Source organism: Pelophylax lessonae (assembly GCF_965119305.1).
Source record: "Pelophylax lessonae genome assembly, chromosome: 10".
NCBI classification, from domain to species: Eukaryota; Metazoa; Chordata; class Amphibia; order Anura; family Ranidae; genus Pelophylax; species Pelophylax lessonae.
In genome coordinates this window covers 194,696,270-194,721,417 of record NC_138777.1, presented here as the reverse complement: position 1 = coordinate 194,721,417, position 25,148 = coordinate 194,696,270, and the positions used below count along the sequence as shown (strand labels likewise).

The window sequence follows — 25,148 nt, the reverse complement described above, 5'->3', positions numbered from 1 at the left end:
GAGTGTTTACAAGCACTGGATTTATTCACCCCAGAGAAGAGAAGCCTGAGAGGGGACATGATACCGATTTACAAATACCTCAATGGTGATCTCAGCATAGAAAAAAAACGATTCAGTAGCAAGGAGTGTAAGAGGACACGAGGTCATACAATGCAATTAGAGGAGAAGCGATTTAACCTTAGGCTACGTAAGGGGTATTTTACAGTAAGGGCTATAAGAGTGTGGAACTCTCTTCCACAAATGGTGGTAAGTGCGGGGAGTATGGCCACTTTTAAAAGACTCTTGGACATACATCTCCAAGAACAAAACATTCAGGGGTATGAGAAATGAATACATCGACACACACCACACAGGTTGAACTGGATGGACTGTTGTCTTTTTTCAACCTCAACTACTATGTAACTATGTAGGTGTGTCGGTGACTAAGCGCTGCTGCTTTACTGTACTGAAGGTCAAGGACGTGGCCATGCTGCATGGGAGGGGTTCCCTGATTGTAAAACTGGATCAACATAAATAAAAGCTTATAGCCGATGTTTCGTGCAATAAAATAGCGTATTTAGTGAATGTAATGCTGCTGATGTGCCTCGACTGACAGAAAGCCTGCAGTAAATACAGCTCCCAATGCCATGCTGACAAAGACAAACATACACGGCCAATTTAGTGTAATTTGAAGTGAATGTTAGGGAAAGGCAATCCCCTTTAGGTGATCTATATTTATTACAAATGTTTTAACAAACTTTATTGCAGTTTTCCTTCTTTCAAGGAACTGATGTGGAAAAATAATGAGTCTACTGGTAGGATCAACAGATAATAAATCTGAGTTACAAGGGGACTCGGAAAAATGAAACTGCTGTGCTAGTGGAAGACTATATTGTATGTGTCTGTTTTAAATTGGCCCATAGTTACACTTTAAAGTTGAACTAAAGGCAAAACTTTTTACATTTTGGATAGAGTAAGGGAGGGCTATAACCCCTGTCAGTTTTTTTTCGGTAATCTGTGTCCCATTGAAGAGATTTCCCTTCACTTTCTGTCCCATAGCCAAAACACAAAGTGAAAGGAAATGCCTTCAAAACGTTTACCAGAATCAATAGAACTAGTGTCCCCATTGGAACAGAGTTACACTCTATAGCAGCCTGCCTCAACCTTTTTATTCTAGAGGGACTCTTTTAATAATCTTTACATACCAAGGAACCCTTGCTAACAAATTATTATATCTACAACTCACGGTACATGAACATGATTAGTAAGTAGTAGATAGAAAGGAATAGATCTAATTATATTAAAAAACGATCCTGCTTTATAAGATAATTCTGATCCTAAAATGAATAATAATAATGATAATGGCCATAAAAGACCCATTGGGGTTGATTTCCTAAAACGTGAGAGTGAAAAATCTGGTGCAGCTCTGCATAGAAACCAATCAGTTTCCAGTTTTTTTTTTTTTGTCAAAGCTTAAAGCGGAGTTCCGGCCTCAAATACCTTTTTAACTACAAATACCCCTATAATACTAATCCATCACCCTTTACAGAACCGCTATTCTCATACTTACAAGGTGTACAGTATTGGATTTTAGTCAATATCGTACTTTTAAAAACGCTGTCTGGGCGTGGCCATCTTGGATGTGGGCATCTGAAGCCGCAGTGTAATCTGCTGTGTCCTTCCTGATTCCAGGGAGTGTTCTGGGAGTTCTTCCTGATTTCAGCCTCCTGGGAGTGATGACAAACAGCTCCCAGGATGCAATGCAAAGGCGGAAGTGATGTCGGTGGCCATGGCCACAGAGGGGGGAGAAGGAGGAAGTACAAGCAAAAATGCCCTGAAAATAAGGTAGGGGACCCCCGAAAAAAATTTAAAATGCCCAATTGTTGATCAGCATAGCGAGCACTCCAGGAATCACTAAAGTTGCAAAATAGTCCAGAACTCCACTTTAATTGAACAAGCTAAAGTTAGAAGCTGATGGGCTACCATGCACTGCTGCACCATATTTTGCACCATCCAGTTTTAGGAAATCAACCCCATAGACTGGAAATCATCCCACATAATCAGGATAACTTGCTGCAATCTGTGGCAGTGTTGAATTGTATGTCTTGTTAACTTGCTGCACATTTTCACTGGCAAGTTGCACACTTGAAGCAAGTTTTGTAGCAAATTTGCATAGGAAGTCTCTAGCAAGAGCAAAGTTGCAGTGGTGAGTCTACGGCAAGAGCTCTGCAAGTGGCAGTCACCCCTGTGGTGGGATGACTATTGCACAACATAACTGAAGCAAAACTTGCAGCAGACTTGGAGAATGTTTGCAAATAAAGTTGATCTGGAGTCATGCAATGCGGACTTGCTGCAATTGTGCAACAAACTTGTGCTTGCTATCTGGGATAGTGTTATCTTATATGGTGGTAAGTGGAGGGCTATCCCCTACACTTACATTCAGTTAAGAACACATTTACTGTCAGTGGAGAAATAACCATTTACATTATTTGTCAGTGTAAAATTACCTTCTTACTTTGGTTGTCATTGTAGTTTGGGAGAAAAATGTGCCACTGCTCCAGGAACCCCTAGCAACCTCTAGAGAAGCTTTAGGTTTCCACAGAACGTTGGTTGAGAAGGGCTGCTCCATAGCACCCCCTTTTATTCTCCACTTGAAGCTACATAAAAGGTGGGGTGGGTGAGCTGGAGAGGCACAGAATTGGAGTCATTAGAAGAGGTAAGGTCTAAAGCATTCAAGGAGAATGTGTCAAGGAAATTTTTCTTCTGGAGTAGTCAAATTTTCTAGCAAGTTCAAAAGTACATTGCAAGTGAACAAAAACTAATTAGCAGGTACAGTATATGTTTAAAATACTGGATCTTTATGTGGTTTTACCTATAATTGTTTAGGTTAGTGACAAACTTTTTAACCACTTGCCGACCGCTCACTCGAGCTCTACTGCGGCAAAGTGGTTAGTTATCGTCCAGCGACGTAGACCTACGTCGCTGGACTCCTCCCCTTGTGGGCGGCGCTCGCGTGCGGCCGGAGGCTCGCTCCCGCTGTATTCAGTCACAGCGGGAGTCGGGCCAGGGGAGGAGCGGCGGCGATCGTCGGGGAATCGGGTTTGGAGATCCGCCTGCTTGTGTAAACAAAGCGGGCGGATCTCCTAAGTGACAGATTGCAGGGTTCAGCATAGCTGAACATGCGATCTGTCCCTGTGTCACTCAGTCACCTACCCCCACACATGTTAGTAAGCACCAGGCATACATTAACCCCTCCCTCTCCAATAAAATGAACCCCTTCCCCGCCAGTGTCATTTTTACAGTAACAGTGCATATTTATAGCACTGATTACTGTAGTAATGTCACTGGTACCCCCAAAAGTGTCAAAAATGTCAGTCAAGGGTCCGATCAGTCCCGCAAAAAAATCGCACATCGCCGACATTACTCGTTAAAAAAAAAAACACCAAAAATGACAGAAATCTTTCCCTTAGTTAGTAAACGCGATAACTTTTGCGCAAACCAATCAAAATATGCTTATTGTGATTTTTTTTTACCAAACAGCAGCAGAAAACAAATTGGCCAAAAATTTAAAAACATTTTGATTTTTTACGCTCTTTTTTTGTTTATAGCGCAAAAAATAAAAATCGCACAGGTGATCAAATACCACCAAAAGAAAGCTCTATTTGTGGGAAAAAAAGGACGTAAATTTCGTTTGGGTACGGCGTCGCACGACCATTCAATTGTCCGTTAAAGTCGCACAGTGCCGAATCTCAAAAAGTGGCCTGGACGTAAGACAGCAAAATACTCCGGTGGTAAAGTGGTTAAAGTCTGGGAACAAGCCTGAAACTGTACTTGACCCTGTTGGACTGGTTCCTTATGGACCAACTATAAGCAGATGTCAAACTGTATTTATTTATTATTCAGATATAAGACCACTTGTCCGGGCAGTACAACAATCCGTAACAATTCTATACAGCCATTTTCATCACAATGAAGTATTTATTTGGATGCTCCAAATAATCCTTTGTGGACTTAAAATTTCCCTGCTCTAAGAAAGTTTTGACTCATCTTTTGTCTTTCGAAGGTTAAACAGTCACTGAAATTGTAACAACCAGCTGAATTGTGCAGCCCTTAACAGAGCAGTCAAAATGATTCATATTAGATCTTATGCGTCCTACAGCACAAGCATCAGATAAGACATTTGTTTAAGCCATAATATTATTCCAATAGCATCTTTATTTTTTGCATTATATGAAAGTCAGCCTTGCCAAGTTCATCATTTTGATGCCAGAGCAGCAATACAACCATGATAAAATGCACAATATCACAGCTGAGAAGTTATCATAGGTGTTGCTTTCAGATAAGCATATAATTAATAAGAATAGTTGCAATAACAGAAGCCTGGGGATGGTTTTATTGACCTATGAAGGTCTCCATGATTGGTGGATGTTATCAGGAACAAGAACTCATGACCTTGGAATACTCTGGTTGCTAGTTACGTTGTATGTGGTTTTTGTTCTCTGGTGGCTTGCTACCGGCTATTGAAACAGTTGGTGTCAAGAGTTTAAGCCGAGTTATTGCAATACAAGATTTATTTTAGAGGAGGAAAACACTTAAAAAAAAAAAAAGAATATGATAAATTTAGCTCCCAAATATTTCTGGATCTAAGGGAAATAACCTAATTTGGACCACAACTGTGTCACCCTTACTGATATGTAAATATGGACACCTCTCCTTCCCTTTAAATTGTAAGCTGGGCCTTCTATTCCTTCTGTATTCAACCTAATTGTATTTGTGCTGTCTCCTTTTAAGTTGTAAAGCACTGTGAAAACTGTTGGTGCTATATAAATCCGGTTTAACAATAACAATAAATTTACTAATAAGTACAGATGAGTTTTGAATTTGTGGAAACAGAGAGTTTGCTGCAATCTCTGACTTTTCACTAATCTGCTGAATGGCAAATATCCAGAGTTTGCTACAAACGAAATAGTCTGTTCCCCCCTCCCACTGAAGTTAACCTCAGGTTGCTGTAAGAAGTAATATATTTAGTGGCAGTATTACTACCACTACTAAATGTGACAACTTCCTGCTCAGTATAATGCACCCCCATCCATTGATTCCTGTTGCAACCACACAGTCATTGGTTGTTATAATACTGTGCAAAAAAAAAAAAGTGTGACTCCCACCAAATTTATACCAGACTCTTTGCATCTGGTATAGATTGTAAAGGGGTAGCACATGCAGAAAGTAATTAAACAATGAGGTCCCCCCTAAATCCATAACAGACCTATATCTTAGCATGCAGTCTGAATTGCCAGTAAAGGTGGGGAAGCTCCCCCCTCCTGTACTATACCAGGTCAGATGACTTTAAAATGTGGGGTGTACCTGCCAAGGGGACTTCCCCCCCCCCGGCAAAGTACCTTGTCAGATAAATCCTACTCTCTACAGACCTCCACATCAATTGGCCAGGCATGTGGAAAAGAGGCCCTCTCCCTTAACCCCGGCAAGATACCCTCCTCATGTTGGTAGTATGTGGCTTGGTATCTTCAGGAGGTGGGGGCACATGCTCATTACCACCCCTTTCCTGGCCAGCAAGTCTGCATGCTTGTAAAGGGTCTTCTATGGATGTTGGTGGGAACCATGCTTTTTTTTTTAAACAGGATTCCCTAAAAGTCTATACCAGACCCTCATTGAGGAAAATGGTCTTCTTTGCATTTATAGAGGGGACTCCACACCTTTTTTGTTTTGTGTTTCATGGGGTGCCTTCTCATAATCCACACCAGACCCTCATCCAGGATAAACATCTGGTATGGATGTTAAAGGTAATCTCGGCTACTTTGTTTGCAAACAGAACAAAGCAGATGGAAAATTATATTTTGTGGCAATTTAGATGTTTTTTGTATATTTTATATATCTCTTTGCTTTAATATATCATACAGGTATGCTATTTCAAAATCAGATTTGTTTAAGGCACCCCTTAAGCATGTCAATTAAAGGAATTATATATATATATATTGTGGGAGATTAGCTCGGTGGCGGGTATGGATGACCCCTTGGGGGGTGTGTTTACACAGGGAGATAGCCGAGAAGTGGTTGCAAACAATAGTTTGGTTTATTTTTGCAATTTACTTCACACAAGTGCAAGCCTCAAAAACATCAAAATAAAAATAAAACACAAAATAAATCCTTGCCACTGTGGGCGGCTACCTTCTCACATACAGGAACCTACCTACGGAGTCTGTCTCCAACCTACTGTTGGGCAGACTTTGCTGATCCTACAGCAGACCATCAATAGTCCATTTATTTTCTCTTCACACAACAAATGTCCATTGAACATGTCCCTTTTCTCTTCACATAGAGGACATTCCTTTGCTTGTCTCTTCACATAGCAAACAGTTCATTTATTTCTTTTCACATAGAAATAGTCCAAGACCTCACCTTGAGTAGTCTTCAGTCTTAATTAATTTCCCCTTCACACAGGAAATGTCCATTGGTTTCTTTTCACATAGAAACGATCCAAGACCTCACCTTGAGTAGTCTTCACACTTGTTACCCTCCTCAGTGCACATCGCTTCAGGAGGTCTTCCCATGCTCACACAGCTTCAGGGGGCACGCATCTGACTGTCCTCCTCTCCCCAGCTTCACACAGCGTCAGGAAGCAGCAATCCTTAGACTTCCTTTGGACAAATTATAGAGGCCTTAACTTCCTCATTCCGAACAGCTGAAGGCCTTTCAACTTCCTTAAGCCGTCCTGGCTACCTTTTCAGCCGACACCCTATAGTAATTGGTGAATTGTCTAACCCAAGCAGAAGTGTATCTCCTGTCTGTGACAACATTCACAGATCTACCTGACTTCCTGTCACAATATATATATATATATATATATACAGAGTTGTATAAAGTACTCGAAACCCATACTTGAGTAAAAGTACAAGTGCTCGATCAAAAAGTGACTTGAGTAGAAGTGGAAGTGCTCAATCAAAAAGTGACTTGAGTAGAAGTACTAAAGTATTCAACATTTTTTGTACTTAAGTATTGCAAGTAGTTTTTTTAAAAATGTTGCTACTCAAGTACTGAAAGTAAAAGTACCAGTAGTTTTGAAAAAAAAAATTGCTACCCAAGTACTGAAAGTAAAAGTACAAGTACTGTGTTATGTAGTGATTAAAGAAAGAAGTCAAAAGTTTGAACATCATATTGTTTTATATTATTTCAAAAGCAGCTTTTATTTATACATACAGTAGCATTTATTTTCATATGCGCTGATAATACACATGTTTTGAGCTTCATGAAACCTGCCATCTACTGTTATGGCAGTGGTAATTTTTATAATAGTAACGAGTAACTATGCAGCACAAAAAAATAAATATCGGAGTAGAAGTATTGAAATCATCGAAAAAATGTAGTGAAATAAAAGTGGAAGTAGGAGAAAAAAATTCTACTCTAGGAAAGTACAGATACCGCCTTTCAGTACTTAAGTACAGTAGTGAAGTAGTTCTACTTAGTTACTATACACCTCTGTATATATATATATATATATATATTCAATCTCAGAAGTGGTGAACAGCATGGCAGTGTTTGCTTTAATGCTTTAGTGCAAATGCAATCAGGCCATCCCACTGGCCATATATAGAAAAAGTCCACAGGGATTGCTGCACATAAAATGTATTGGAAAAAAATCCATAAAGTACAATTCAGTACATCTCAGAAGTATTTCACATAACAGTTTCGGGCTGGTATGATAGCACCCTTCTTCAGCTAGAAATACATCTAACACATGTTAGCTATACACACTTTTATATGTTTCAGTAATAATTAGGAATCCATTCAGCCATCAATTAGCAATTAAGATAACACAGACTTTTTCAATTAATTATTTGAAAAGCTGGGATGTGGCTACATATAGCGAGCCCATTCCTCAACACATTGTCAGTAGTGTCCAATGATTAACCTATTAATAGAAGAGCACATCTTTATAATTATAAATATGTGAACAATTACAAATAATTTGTCTCATAATATCTTCCCATGTTCACATATTTATTATTATAAAGATGTCTTCTTCTATTAATGGGTTAATCATTGGACACTACTGACATTGTGTTGAGGAATTCACTCGCTATATGTAGCCACATCCTAGCCTTTCAAATAAAGAATAGAAAAAGTATGTGTTTTCTTAATTGCTATTTGATGGCTGAATGGATTCCTAATTAATATTGAAACACATAAAAGTGTGTGTATAGCTAACATGTGTTAGATGTATTTTTATCTGAAGAAGGGCGCTATCATACCAGCTCGAAACTGTTATGTGAAATACTTCTGAAATGTACTGAATTGTACTTTATACTTTTTTGAATTTTTAACCAAAATTTTTTTTGTGCAGCAATCCCTGTCGACTTTATATATATATATATATATATATATATATATATATATATATATATATATATATATATATATATATATATATATATATATATTTATATATATATATATATATATATATATATGTATATCATCTATATACCTAATTGTACTTTATACTTTTTTGAATTTTTAACCAAAATTTTTTTTGTGCAGCAATCCCTGTCGACTTTATATATATATATATATATATATATATATATATATATATATATATATATATATATATATATATATATATATATATATATATATATATATATATATATGTATATCATCTATATACCTAATATATATATATATATATATATATATATATATATATATAAAAAAATATATATGTATATATACTGTATATACATATATATATATATATATATATATATATATGTATATCATCTATATACCTAATCTATATATATATATATATATATATATATATATATATATATATATATATATATATATATATATATATATATATATATATATATATATAATATATATGTATATATACTGTATATACATATATATATATATATATATGTATATATACTGTATATACATATATATATATATATATATATATATATATATATATATATATATATATATATACTGTATATACATATATATATATATATATATATATATATATATATATATATATATAAATATACATTGCCCTCTAAGCCTTATTAAAAGAGCTGCTAGCCTCTGGATGATATTGTTTTGTTTTTGCATTGTCCATCTGCTCGTGCCTATTACCGTTAAAAACTGAGAGAATTAATTTTCAAGATTCTTCTCCCCTTGAATTCAAGCGGGTTCATGCTAAGGTTCATATATTGGGGGTTTACTTAAAGTGCATGTGAATCAAACCCAAACAGATTCTCCCATCACTACTAAAAAGCAGCCATGCATGTTTGAATAGCTGTTTATCCAGTCAAAACCTTTTTTGGGAACCATCTCTATATTATGGTGGAAAAAAAAGGTTCTCATTGGTTTTTTGTGTACTGTGGTTGTTCGTTTAAAATGAATGGGCTTCCTAACATAATGTACACTAATCTGAAAAGTGCTGCATGTTAATGTGCATGCAGTAATGTACAGCCATGCACTGGGGAAGTGTGAAAGGGAGTTTAAAGTTTTCCTGTCATGAAATTAAAGAGGTGCTTCAGTCTCCCTCCAAAAAATTTAAGTCAGCTGTTACAAATACTACAGCTGCTCATTTACCTGTCCAAGGATCCAGTGCTGTCCTTACCCGAGCCAATTCTTCAATTGACTCCTGGTCCAGGCACCAGCATCTTAAGTAAGGGAAACCGGTAGTGAGGCATTGCAGCTTCACAGCCGGTTTCCCACTGTGCTTGATTGAGCCGCGTTTGGCTTTGTGAATGGTCCCACAATCTTCTGGGACCTGTGATGTGTCCCAGAAGACTGTGGGGGAGGGAAGGGAGGGGGTTGAACTTTCGCTCAGAACGTCATGGTGATCCAACCAGAAGTGGGAGCAGGTACCTGTCAAAACCAGGTATCTGCTCCCCCCCACCCAAAAAAAGTGCCAAATGTGGCAGAGAAGGGAGGGTAGGATGCAAACAAGTGGAGCTTAAAATGTAGGATGCCATTGCTGGCTTCATTTCCAAAATGTTAGAGCCCTGACTGTGTCTGGTGTCCATTTTTACAGTATGTATCACAAGCAGGAAAAAGAGTAAACATTCAGGATAAAAAAAGAACTGTCCCCCACTGTACTTTCTTTCTGCCACTAGTTGCCCTCAATATGATGGCCAGCATCATTCAACCCATCATTCAACCAGTGCACTCACCCAGTTTATAGTAAAAGCATGCAAGGTAAAAAGCAGTAAAAAACAGGAGCCTTTCTGGCAGTGTTCCTCTGATGGTAACTGAAAAGATGGCCAACCACGGACTTCCGGGTGTGACATAGGTGACGCTTGGCTAGCTCCTCCCGACGCGTTTTGTCATTACGACGTCTATATATATTTTTAGATAGATAGATAGATAGTGTATTTATATATAATATATACATACTGCATATATAGAAGAGGTTTCCTTCTAATGGCCTCAGCAGGTGTATGGTCTTGGGAACCCATTCGTAGAGAGGTTTAACAGCAAGAGCCTTCATGAAAAAAAATGATGGTGGATGATTCAACTTACTGGCATCTATGTGAAGCTGACCCTTTAAGAAGTCCCTGCCCCAAGAGTTGGACCATTTATAAAATCTTTTGTTATCTTTTTTTTAAAAGAACGCAACAACTATAATGGAGACTGACCAGTTCAAAAAATAGTTTTTAACAAAAATATATGTTTGTAGAAGCTGACCCTTTAACCACTTAAGCCCCGGAGGATTTGGCTGCTAAACGACCAGGGGGTATTTTGCGATTCGGCACTGCGTGACTTTATTGGACAATTGCGCGGTCGTGCGACGCTGTACCTAAACGAATTTGGCGTCCTTTTTTTCCCACAAACAGAGCTTTCTTTTGGCGGTATTTGATCACCTGTGCGATTTTTTGATCATGCGCTATAAACAAAAAAAGAGCGTAAATTTTGCAAAAATAGCAATATTTTTCCCTTTTTTTTATATGAAATTCCCCCCCAAAAAAATGTAAAAATCAAAATTTTTTAACATTTTTGGCCAATTTGTTTTATGCTACCTATGTTTGGTAAAAAAAATCGCAAAAAGCGTATTTTGATTGGTTTGCGCAAAAGTTATTGCGTTTACTAACTAAGGGAAAGATTTTTGTCATTTTTGTTGGTTTTTTTTTTAACGCGTAATGGCGGCGATATGCGATTTTTTTTGCGGTACTGCGACATTGCGGCGGACAGATCGGACCCTTGACTGACATTTTTGACACTTTTGGGGTTACCAGTGACATTTCTACAGTAATCAGTGCTATACATATGCACTGTTACTGTAAAAATACACTGGTAGTGAAGGGGTTAACTTTATTTGAGAGGGAGGGGCTGTGTGTGTCCCTAGGGGCGTGATTCTAACTGTGATTGGCTGTGGCTTCAGCTGTATGCAGAGTGATCAACGGATCTACATAGTAGATCCATATGATCATCTCTCATACAGAGGGGAGAATGACAGGCAGCTTGTTTACACAAGCTGCCTGACTTTCTCCCTCTCCCCCGCCGATCGCAGAGTGGCCGGCGGACATCGGGTCCGCCGGTCACACGCGCGGGGGGGGTCCGTGACCACGCTGGAGCGGGAGCGCGCCTCCGGCGGCGCGCGCTCGCTCCCTAGACCCTCACAAGCTAGTGACGTAGCCCTACGTCACTTTGCCTGTGAGGGGCTGACCGCCGCCATAGATAGTCGTGCGGCGGTCGGCAAGTGGTTAAGAAGTCCCTACCCAAAGAGTTGGACCATTTATAAAATCTTTTTTTATCTTTTTTTATTTTGAAAAAAAGAACGCAACAACTATATTGGAGACTGACCAGTTCAAAAAATTGTTTTTAACAAAAGTATATGTTTGTAGATATGTAGAAAGATCGGCCTGTCATGTTCAAAACAATGCTCCAAGACAACTAACTTATCAATAAAGCGAGACTGAGGAGCACTGTAAATGCCAAGGGGAAAATCTGATAGCATAATAGACAGAATTAGGAGGGCACATTAATCAAACTTAGTTTACGCTCCATAAATCAAAGGCAAAATATGTTTTTGCCGGTACTATTGACATCCAGTGTCTTTTATTATGGAGTGGAAAGTCTCTAACATATTTTGTGCCTAGACGCTATTCATTTAAAGAGCAGACCTTGGATCTAATCATTGAATGAATCACGAGCAGATCAAAAATGATCCCAGTCACTCTTCTCTATTTTCGTAGAGGTTGTCAGAGGAAATTGCATTCAGCGGATGAATTTGATTGATAAAATAGACTTTGGGGAATTAATCTCAGCCAGGATACCATGCTGTTTGCTTCTGTTGTGTTGGAAAAAAAAGGATAAATATTAAAAATGGCAAGGAGCATGTTCTATACTTGTGATGACTTTACAGCTGGACTCCAGGAAGATGTAAAATACATAAATTAATTGGATTTATTTATGTAATTTATTTATGTATTCATGTAAATGTATTTATTTCATGTAAGCTGTGTAAGTACTTGAATTTAAGTCTCTTGTAATTCCTATACAAGAGCATTTCAACTAGTTTGCGACTAGTTCAGATCTTTGTACTACAGCAAATTTTTAAACTATGTTGCATTTTTGTTGGATTACAAATGTTACAAATGTTAAAGCTGTTTTAGGACCCGTTCACATACAAGCGACTCTACAAACGAGCAGCGCGCCGCGACCTCGGGGCGGCCGCCACGGACTTCATAACATTGAAGTCTATGGCGGTTGCCTCCTGGTCGCCCCAAAGAAGCTCCGGACCCTTTTTCTAAGTCGGAGCGACTTGTGTCGCTCCTATTAGAACGGGTCCGCAGCTTCCCTATGGGAGGCGACCTACGGCGACCTGTGAGGCGACCAGGTCGCCTCACAGGTCGCCTCAGTGTGAACGGGGACTTAGAGCAACCCACCCCTCAACGCCGCCACCACCATACAAATTATTTATAATTTAGTTTTTATGGACTAAAATATGGTGAACCTAGAATGGAGTGGTCACATTGGCACCTTTGCCTTGGTTGCCAGGGGACCATGTTTTGGCACTGCTGCAATCTACAATATAAGTGCAAAGATCTTCCCAAATGCTCTCTTTTACCTTATAATAGTGCTAAATATAGGATATTGCTAGGCCCCTGCCTTCAATAATAATACAAATGACACTAAACTCTGGTTGAATGTTCTATTAAAATATGTAATCTTAAAGTGTTACTAAACCCAGGAGCCTGTATTCACTATATCTGGTGTCTCCCAGTACACAGAAGATGGAAATGCAATTGTTTTAGTAAATATAAACTGCTAAATACTTTTTCTCATCAGCAGTATAAAGCAGTCTTGTGACTTCTATCAGTCTCTGGTTAAAGTTTGTAGGATGAACTTTCATTCTACCCTGATTGTCCTATAAGGCTGCAAAACCCTGACCCTCTGTCTGGACAGTGCTGATTGGACCTGTGCTGAACACATGCACGTTCCCAAGAAAAAAAATAAATAAAACTCTCTAGCAATACACACCAAACTGAGCATGTGTAGCTTGCCCCCAAGGCCCTGTTCTATCAGCAGTTGGTTTGGGTACAGTGGAAGAAGGGGAGAATCAGATATGACAGGATAAAACAGCCTGTTTACACAATGCATAGGAATAACCCCTTAGGTTCCACAGTGAGTATAAAAAGAATGCTTTACTGCATATACAGACTAATTTTACTGTTGTGGGTTTAGTAACCCTTTAACTCAGAAAAGTCCCTTCTATTGCTCTCAGCCTCCTCCAAATTCCTTTATTGTTGCGATCTGACTTCTAGTAAGAGGATCTTTACAATCATATTCTATAGTCCTGCTGTATGTAGAAATGTAGCCACTCTGCCTTGCTCACTCCCAAGATGCACTAGGGGCTATGGACTACGGGGTTTGTAGTGTGCATAGAGCCGTGAACATGACCACTAATGTTCACTGCTCTATGCACACTACAAATGACATAGTCTATAGTCCCTAGTGCAGTGATGGTGAACCTTGGCACCCCAGATGTTTTGGAACTACATTTCCCATGATGCTCATGCACTCTGCAGTGTAGTTTAGCTTTATGGGAAATGTAATTCCAAAATATCTGGGGTGCCAAGGTTTACCATCACTGCTCTATGGCAATGATGACGAACCTTGGCCCCCAAGATGTTTCGGAACTATATTTCCCATGATGCTCATGCACTCTGCAGTGTAGTTTAGCTTTATAGGAAATGTAGTTCCAAAACATCTGGGGTGTCAAGTTTCGCCATCACTGCTCTATGGCAATGATGGGGAACCTTGGCACCCCAGATGTTTTGGAACTAAATTTCCCATGATACTTATGCACTCTGCAGTCTAGTTTAGCTTTATGGCAAATGTAGTTCCAAAACATCTGGGGTGCCAAGGTTCACCATCACTGCTCTAGGGCAATTATGGCGAACCTTGGCACCCCACATCTTTCGGAACTAAATTTCCCATGGTACTTATGCACTCTGCAGTGTAGTTTAGCTTTATGGCAAATGTAGTTCCTAAACATCTGGGGTGCCAAGATTCACCATCACTGCTCTAGGGCAATGATGATGAACCTTGGCACCCCAGATGTTTTGGAACTAAATTTCCCATGATACTTATGCACTCTAGCAGTCTAGTTTAGCTTTATGGCAAATGTAGTTCCAAAACATCTGGGGTGCCAAGATTCACCATCACTGCTCTAGGGCAATGATGATGAACCTTGGCACCCCAGATGTTTCAGAACTACATTTCCCATGATGCTCATTCACTCTTCAGTGTAGTTGAGCATCATGAGAAATGTAGTTTCAAAACATCTAGGGTGCCAAGGTTCATCATCACTGCCCTAGTGCATCTTGGAAATGAGTGAGGGAGGGTGGCTACAATCAAATAGAAGTCAAAGTCTTAGGGTTTGCTACAATCAAATGGAAGTGGGGAGGAAAGGAAGAGGAGAGGTTCGGAAGCTCATAGAGCTTCATAGAGGTTACAAGGCCATTAAATAGTGGATGTGTATGGACTATTTTTGGAGAATAAGGAAATCGTTTAGTGTCACTTCAGCTTATAGAAGCTGAGCACATCTATTAACCACCAGTAATCACTGTCAGTGATCAATGATCACCCAACAAAGCAATGTTTAATCTTATTTCTGTAATTCAGCAGACAAAGAGTGCTTCTTGATATTTTTGTAGCTGATGTGTACATGAAATAAAAATCACGATCCTATGAATTATACATCTAAGCTATTCTACATATGACTATCTTGAGGACTGTTTGAAGGAAAAAATGTCTTTAAACTGCCAGCCAAGTCTTCATTTTGTATTACATTATCGCATTTTAAATAAAAATAAGCATATGTCAGGAATCATTGATATATTTTGTAAATAGCAACCCGTAATGACATTTGCTATGCTAATATAATAGCTCTTAAGCCAAAACAACTAATCAAACCGAATTTTGCGCTTAGTGCCAAAAACAAATAAAATACACACTTCGTTAAAAAAACAATCATGGATGCATAATGAATTGTGTCAGTAAAAAAAGGCTAAATATTATCGCTACAAAATGGTCTTATTTATTCCTCGAAGGTCTTTATCAGCTCCATCCCAAATGAATGCCGCTCGCTCTGAAGATTTATGCAGAAGATGTGAAATGTTGGCTCTTTTCTTCCCTTCGGTTTAACTCTAGATACTTAGCGGCTAATACAATTCTATTAGGAAGTTAAAAAGGATAAAACAGGCCTTGTTTTATTTAAATGTATGCAGTGCCGGCGCCGCACAAATGGCTTAACTTTTTCTTCTGGTCTTCTTTTGACTTTAGGAAACCGCAGCCAGATCTCCAGAGTGCCCGTTTCAATTAAGGTTCTTGATGTTAACGACAATGCCCCGGAGTTTGCAACAGACTACGAAGCGTTTCTTTGTGAGAATGGAAAACCTGGACAGGTAAGATTGACAGGAGCTCTGCCGAGTCCACTCTGTTTCTTTCAATAAAGTATGGCGTAGTTCTTCATAATGTTCATGTGAATGATTGTGTCTTTTGGTGAGGCTTCTTTCCTTTTGTAGAAGTTATGATGACTGCTAAATCTGAACTCCAGGTAAACAGTTAAAGGGGAATTTCACATTCTTTAACCACTTAAGCCAGTGCTGTATTTTGGCCTAGGCCAACAAGGCCCAGGCCTAGGGCGGCACTTTGCACGGGGCAGCAAAAAAAGCCTCCCCCCCTCCACCTGAGACTCTATTGGCCACTGGTTGCTAGAGCTGCCTCTCTCACCCCCTCTCTATCAACCCCCTCTCTCTCTCTCTCTCATCCCCCCTCTCACTCTTTGATTCCCCCTCTCTCTCTCACCCCCCTCTCTTTCATACCCCCTCTCTCTCCCTCCCTCGCCCACCCCCCTCTCTCTCTCCCTCACCCTTCTCTCTCTCCCACGCCCTCTTACCCCCCCCCCCCATGAGATCTCAGGAGTTAATGCTGGGACTTGTAGTCCTTCAAAATGCACTGCGTGAATTTAATGGACACTTGCGCAGTCGTGCAACGCTTTACCCAAATTAAATTGACGTCCTTTTTTTCCCACAAACAGAACTTTCTTTTGGTGGTGTTTGATCACCTGTGCGATTTTTACTTTTTGCGCTATAAACAAAAAAAAAGCGTACATTTTTAAAAAAATAACAATATTTTTCACATTTTTTTATGAATGTAAAAAAAAAAAAATGTAAAAATCAAAATTTTTTACAATTTTTGGCCAATTTGTTTTCTGCTACATATGTTTGGTAAAAAAAAACGCAATAAGCGTATTTTGATTGGTTTGCGCAAAGGTTATTGCGTTTACTAACTAAGGGAAAGATTTCTGTCATTTTTGGTGTTTTTTTTTTAACGAGTAATGGCGGTGATCTGCGATTTTTTTTGCGGGACTGCGACACTGCGTTGGGCAGATCGAACCCTTGACTGACATTTTTGACACTTTTGGGGATACCAGTGACATTACTGCAGTAATCAGTGCTATCCATATGCACTGTTACTGTAAAAATTACACTGGCAGGGAAGGGGGTAACTTTATTGGTGATGCAGGGGTTAAGTGTGTCCCTAGGGGCATGCTTCTAACTGTAAAGGGGTGTGGCTAGTGATGTAACCACAGAGACATTTCTCCCTCTCCACGGGGAGATCGCGAGTGACCGGCGGACATCGGGTCTGCCGGTCACACGCGCGGACTTGTTAGGGAACGAGCAGGGGTGGGAGCGCGCCTCCGGCGGCGCGTGCTCGCCCCCTAGAGCCTCACAGGCTAGCGACGTAGTCCTACGTCACTTTGCCTGTACGGGGCTGACCGCCGCAGTAAATAGTCGTGTGGCGGTCGGCAAGCGGTTAAAAAAATGATATAGCGTTAAAAAAAAATTGCTACACAAGACATTTGGTATCATCAAAAATGAAATGCATAAGGCCCCTTTCACACGGGCGGTGCGCCCAACGGAGTCCATTCTGCTCAGTGGGGGGGGGGGTCGATCCGCCTATCCTCACTGAGCAGGCGGATGACAGCTTCGTCTCCGCTCTGTGTGCTGAGATGGAGCTGTCAGATCCCTGCTGTCCTCTATGGGGAGATCGGATGAGAACAGACCGCCTGTCCGTTCTCATCCAATCCCATCCAATCTGATCCTCCAGATGGATGGAAAATAGGGTTTCCATCCATCCGGATTTCACAGACCGGATAGGAATTGGATAAGACCTCTTTATCAGGGAAGGAAGTGGCTTAGTGTACATTCTAAAAAATGCAAATAAGCAGAAAAAAAAAATAAAAAAATATAATTCACACTCCAGAATTTAGCTCTTCTTTCTGTAATTTATTCGTCTTTAAAGTGATTGTAAAGTCTCGTTTTTTTCTATAAAAATAACAAACATTTCTTACTTAACTGCTGCTCTGTTGTAGTGGATTTGCAGAGCGCAGCCTGGATCCTCCTCTTCTCGGGTCCCTCTTCTGTAATCCTTGCCCCTCCCTCCTGCTGAGTGCCCCCACAGCAAGCAGCTTGTTATGGGGCACCCGAGCTGAGTCACAGCTCCCTGTGTCCATTCAGACACGGAGCCCTGACACGGCCACGCCCCCTTGTTTGGCTAGCTGACTTTGATAGACAGCAGCGGGAGCCAATGGCACCACTGCTTTTTCTCAGCCAATCAGGAAGGAGAATCTCAGTTGACTGAGACACTCGTATACATCGCTGGACAGAGAGAGACCTCAGGTAAGTATTAGGGGGTCTGGGGGGGGGGGCTGCTGCGCACATAAAACTTTCCATCATAATGCATAGCATGCATTAAGATAAAAAAAAACCTTCTGCCTTTACAACTCCTTTAACCACTTCATCTCTGGAAGATTTTATCCCCTTAATGACCAAGCCATTTTTTTTTGCAAAACTGGACTACGTTGATTTAACTGACAATTGCGCGGTTGTGTGATGCTGTACCCAAAAAAATTTGATGTCTTTTTTTTTTTTCCACAAATATAGCTTTCCTTTGGTGGTATTTGATCACCTCTGCAGTTCTTATTTTTTGCGCTATAAAAAAAAACAATATTTTTTACTTTCTGTTATAAAACATTCCCAATAAAAACAATAAAAAAAATCTAATTTCTTCATCAATTTAGGCCAATCAGTATTCTGCTACATATTTTTGATAAAAAAAATCCTAATAAGCGTATATTGAGTAATAGCGTCTACAAACTAAGGAATGGATTTATGGACTTTATATTTTTTTTATTGTCTTTCCTAGAAATGGCAGCGATCGGCGATTTTTGCAGGACTGCGGCGGACAAATCTGGCACCTAACTGACACTTTTTGGGGACCAGTGACACCAATACAGTGATCAGTGCCAAAAATATGCACTGTTACTGTATAAATGACACTGGCAGGGAAGGGGTTATCACTAGGGGTGATCAAGGGGTTAAGTGGGCTCCTAGGGAGTGCTTTTTAACTGTAGGGGGAGTGGATTTACTAGAGGAAAAGAAAGATCTGTGTTTCAGCTTAGCTCTCTCTTTCTCTCTGACAGAACAGCGGTCTGCCTTGTTTACATAGGCAGACCGCTTTTCTGTCATTCCGCCTAACGATTGGCGGGTCCCGGGGGCCTTCGCGGCCGCTGGACCTGCTGATTTGCTCCCGCTGTGTCCAATCACAGCGGGAGGGGCACATGTGTTTCCCAAACTCCTGCACAAAAACATGTAGGGTGTATGTGATCTTACGCAGCCGGGCCGCCCTGCTGCAGTATAATGCGGTGGGCGGTCCAGAAGTGGTCAATTGACTGCATTATCCTTGTGAGCAAGCCAGCAGTAGTGAAATGCATCAAAAGAAGGTTGGTTTTGTTTTTCGTTTTTAAATTAAACGCAGAAAAGAGTTCTAAAGTGAGGTTTTTTTTATACTTTTGACAAAGAGTGGGTGGTGGTAGCCAGCACCCGATATATCCATGCGGGATAAAGGACCAAGTCTGGAGCTGAGCCATGGGTTTGGGTATGTTCCTGAATTAAGCAGACATGGTAAGTCTGATTTATTGCAGAAGAGGCATAGCATGTCTCCTCTGCAATAAAGATCCTGTCTGCTCGCAGTTTTTTTTTTACTTTTTCACTTTATCAGACAATTTACTCACTGGACAGTTGTGACCAACACAGAGGTAGGTCAGATAGTATCGTTTGACCCCCTCTGTAGGTCCCAGTTGGTGGATTTTCTGATGGGCATTGGAAAAACTGATAAAGGCACAGCTATGATTAAGAACTGTGGTGGTTTGAAAACAGCCTGGAGCATGGTAACTGCAGCCAGAGGGTGAAATGAAAGATACAGGGAGTGAGCCAAGGATTATTATTGATATTTTGTATTTTATATATGCTTGCAGTTTAGCTTTAATTTTTGTGAACAGTATATTCAAGATTTGCTGCCTGTCTTTGAATGAGTGTACCTATGATGTTTTTAAAGTAGTTCCCATTGAACAGTCCAATTTTCTATCCATAAATATAGGAAAAAAGAGTGGATTGCCATATGTTACTTGAGCTAATGTAGATTACTGGACAGTCTCGTTGATGTACCCAAAGGCAAAACTTGCTGAGGGCAATGTCTATTATACAGTATGTTGCATAAACCAAAAAACTGCCTATGTACTATATCTGAATATCATATGTAGAATTGTTACACACTTGTTTTTTCAAATACACATTTTGGAAACCGTTATTCAAGTTACCTTCGGTAGGCGCTACTATCCCCTCAGGACTTGTGCTTTCCTCTTCACATCTATTTGGGATGTGCATGTACACTATCTCTCCATTTGAAATGCCAAGACTATGTGCTCCCTGTTGTTTTGTGCAGGATATTTTATTAAGCATGCATGAGTGTACTCCCAAAGAAAGTATAGTACTTGAGTGTGTATGCAAGAATATAGTCCCAGGAAGGCAGGACAAATGCTGTGGTGACTTCACAGAGAGCCAGGTTGTAATGAAAGCCATCCATATAAATGCCCATATCAAAAATGTACACAATTACAATTGTTAGAGGATCTACTTATGGCGCTTTTCCACTGCATGGAACCGAACGGTTCGGCTCGCTTTTGTTCTTTTCCACTGCTGGTACCGCATGGTACGGTGTAGGAACGGTTTGGTACGGTACGGTACGGCGGCGCTTTTCCACTACATGGAACCGAACGGTACGGCTCTCAAAAACAGTACCACCTAGATTGTGGTTCCAAGAGGTACCATACCCGGTACCATATCCCACAATCCTTTGCATGCAGTCACTACTAGCCACTGATTGGTCATGGAATCCCACCCACCCCGTTGTTATCCCACCCACTTAACTTTAGTATTATTTTAGTGGAAAAGCAAACCATACCGTACCGAACCGTTCCAACACCGTACCAGCAGTGGAAAAGCAAACCGGGCCAAGCAGGGCCGAGTAGAGCCGAGCCGGTACTTGCAGTGGAAAAGTGCCATTATTAACATATTTAGACCCAGGGTTTAATAACTCTTTAAGACAAGTAAATAAATATATACGGCAAATGTCATGCTTTTCCCTCCTCTTGCTCTGCTAATCTGGCACAAGTCCAAGAGTACGTTTTTTATAATATAGACAGTTCTCATTAAATTCTTCAGCCTTTAGGCTGGCCTCACATCTGTGCTTTGTGGTAACATGACATAACATGCACCCCTGCAACACATGGTAATACATGATAATTTTAACGGCACTCCAATGTACTTTTGTTACAGTTCACTATAGCACACAGATGCCATCTATATATTGTGGTGTGGTCCATTTCAAAATTGTACTAGTCCAGATTTAGGTGCGTTGTGGTGGATACTACTAGTCGACCAGGGCTTTGCAAAGATAGATAGATAGATACATACATACATACATACATACATACATACATAGGTGACTATTGACTAACACAAAATGAAATATGAGGTCTGGAAAAGGGACCTTTAGAGAAAAAAATCCCCAATTGGGCCCCAGTAGACTAATAGCCTGAACCTAATGCATGAACATATTTCTATAGCAGTATATATATATATATATATATATATATATATATATATATATAGACAGGCTTCTTCAGACCCAGATGTATGTCAACAGGTTTCGCAGTAGAGTCGGGAAAAAGCACCCCAAGATCATCTGGCGGGTGGACATAGAGGCATGGAAGAGGTCTGCGTTCTCAATGGTGTACAGTGTAGATCAAAAACATAGATACTCCATGGAAGAAAATGTTGTAACCAAGTATAGAGCATTGCATATGCATATGGACTACCAGCAGGGAGGGGACAATATTATCCAGTTATCTATACATATTATCATGTTCCATAAATCAAATATTGTCCAGGCATGGGTTTCATACCACTCCTAATGGTATTACTACTACCCCATATCCGTAAGGTCATAAGGATTATAGAGTTAGGATTTAAATCTCGATACAACACCAACGACAGCCGCCAGATAATTTCTTTCATATTTCTTATTGGTTTTATTATATTTGGTTGTGGCACTTTGAAAGTTTTCATTTAGTTCACCTGACTAACACACTTGCAACAACTTGCTGAAAATCCTATTTCAAAATCATGGACATTAATATGGAGTTGTCTTCCTTCCATCATTTACAGCTTTTAGGCTAAGTTCACACCTAATGAAGAGGTTGCTCACAGCAGGGGTCCGGTGCGTCCCTGTTCACCGTTTTGGGGATGAATCAGGCAATTTTTGCCTGAATTTGGACCGGAAATTGAGCCAAAGATGCACAGGACCCCTGTGCAATCCACTCTGCAGCAGCCACAGAGATGTGTGAGTCGGCTCTATTGAGAGATGGTCACAATCTCCTGTCATGCGAACTGGATGCGTGTGTATACAGACTCAATCGATCTGGGAGGGCTTTTTACAATATTTTGTAGTATATCTGTGGGATTGTTTGCCCATTCAGCCAAAAGAACACTTGTGAGATAAGGTACCAATATTGCAGGAAAAGACTTGCACTTGATGTTCCTATTCTTTCGAAAGGCATGCAAAAGGGTCAAGGTCAGGGCTCTGTGCAGGCTTCACACCAACAAATATAACAACATACTCCTGCATATTAGTGAACTGACTCTATAGTGTCTGTAGTGCCTGGTCAAAAAGTGGATAATTCCTTAGATGCCTTGCTGCCCTATAGGACTGGGGTCATCCTGGCCATGCTGTAAGAATATAAGAGAAGAGAGGGCGCAGTGGCCTAGTGCATTATCCAACATAAATTTAATAAAAGATATTTCATAAAACCATAAAGATGTAACCATAAACGTGAAAACTTGTTCATTGGGCCACATGGGTGGCTGATCTCTCACAAAATGCTTGGACTGCCAGGCCCAAGGAAGGGGGATAAGACCCTGCTGGCTAAATGGACTCATCAAGCCATGCCTTCTTGGACCTGGTTTATGCACTGGGCACAGTAAAGCTACAGTAGGAAAGGCCATCCGCAACCTATCGCCACAAGGTTGGAAGAGCGAAATTGTCTAAAATCGTGTTGTATGCCATAGAATCAGAGGTACCTGGAAGTTCCTGAGCTCAGTAATGTGAATGGGGTGTTCACATACTGTACTCATGGCTTTACAGAGATATATAGATAGACAGACAGACAGACAGACAGACAGACAGACAAACAGACAGACAGACAGACAGACAGACAGACAGATAGACAGATAGACAGATAGACAGATAGACAGATAGACAGATAGATAGATAGATAGATAGATAGATAGATAGATAGATAGATAGATAGATAGATAGATAGATAGATAGATAGATAGATAGATAGATAGATAGATAGATAGATAGATAGATAGATAGATAGATAGATAGATAGATAGATAGATAGATAGATAGATAGATAGATAGATAGATATAGATAGATAGATAGATAGATAGATAGATAGATAGATAGATAGATAGATAGATAGATAGATAGATAGATAGATAGATAGATAGATAGATAGATAGATAGATAGATAGATAGATAGATAGATAGATAGATGACATATGGATTTCAGAGTTGACCTTTTTAGCTGTATCACAAAAATCATTAAACTTTTAAAAACATAACCAAGAGACGCTGCAGACGCAGAAAAATGCTTTCAGACATTCTAGAGAGTCTCTCGACTTCTTTTACATATCTAGCTAAGCTACAAATGACATTTAGGGAGCCATGAATGGCTCCTGCCATTTATTTCCTCCATTCAGAGGTCTCATTGTTACCCTCATTGAAATTCAGCTCAGGAGAGAAACATTCCATGTTAACTAGTATCAAATAGAATTTGCCAAGAGAAAAATCAATAGATTCTTAGGTAAAGATGATGCTTTTAAAGGCCATAGAATGTTTCATATATGAGCTTTCAGGTTACCTGCACCGCACAGAGCACACAAGTGCTCCTAATAGCTTATTTAACCTGTTCACTGACAGCCAGACTAAAAGTGTTTATCTATTAGGGTTTATTCTGGAAAAGAGCACAAAGAGGAATGGTGATGTGCAAAAGGCAGTAACTCATAGTGATCTATCATAAATATATTAAAGGGAAACGAAACTGGGTCTCTTCCACTGTTATTTATTTTTTGTAACTTTTAGGACTCTTAAGCCCCGTACACACACACAGATCATCGTCATACAAACGTCGGCGGACGAAAGATCTGCCGATTGTACGCGTGTTAGTATGGTGCCTCCGACAGCTGTCTGCACACAATCCGCGGACAAGAGTCTTTCTTGCAAACATGAAAATGTTTGTCTGCAGACACCAGAACGGACGATTGTTCGCCTGTCAGTACAGAAATCAGCCGACAGACCGCAGATTTGCAAGACTGGGCATGCTCAGAAAATAAAAAACACAGGGAAAGTTAACCATTACATGACATCACTTCTGCAGTCAGCTTAAGTCTGCGGACAAAATTCTTGTGCTGTCCTTGTGCTGTCTTTGCACTTTTCAACAGACACCGACATCCCGGGGAGAAAAGACGAACATTTGTATGACGACGATCTGTGTGTGTGTACGGGGCTTTACACACAACTTCATGGAGGCCATACAGCATGGAAGAGTGTATAGAACCTACGCAGCCACAGCTGCTTTGTACATCCACAAAAAGCAATTAAGGATACGGCTATAGGAGGGTATATGTCCATACTTGCATAAATGTGCACACGTCCATATGACTCTATATGCAGGGTCGGGACAAAGGGTGGCCGGGAGGGACAGTTGCCCTGGGCGCAATGGTCTACTGAGTATAGGACCCTCTAAAATTGCACATCATGAATGGGGGAAGGGGGCGCTGTTTGGCATCTTTGCCCTGGGCGCTGGATGATCTTGTCCCGGCACTGCCTATATGCAAAATATCTGGCTTCTTGTTGTACTCTTCTGTGCTCTGTACAGACTCCTTATGGCCATGTGTAAAAAGTGGTCACCGCCTCCACCTATAACTGGTGGTAAGGAGCACTGGAAGGGCGGACGCAGATCAAAAAAATGAAGAGATTTCCAGTCACAACTTACCAACCAGCTAGCGACCAACCGAATTGACCTGTCTAACAGTATGCGTTAAAAACAGGGGTTTGGTTGCACACATTTTCAACTTCTGGACCGGAACGATTTACCCCCTTAATGACCAGGCCCCATTTTGCAATTCGGCACTGCGTTACTTTAACG

General features: G+C 40.2%; 1 protein-coding gene across 1 annotated transcript in view; it reads left to right on the top strand.

The window, feature by feature from the left end:
* The window catches only part of CDH8 (cadherin 8), a 686,750-nt gene that overhangs the window by 585,878 nt on the left and 75,724 nt on the right, over positions 1-25,148 (top strand). Inside the window, exon 9 of the mRNA XM_082271081.1 lies at positions 15,811-15,932. Within this exon, the coding sequence (XP_082127207.1) occupies positions 15,811-15,932 (122 nt within the window). The remainder of the gene's footprint in view (positions 1-15,810; positions 15,933-25,148) is intronic.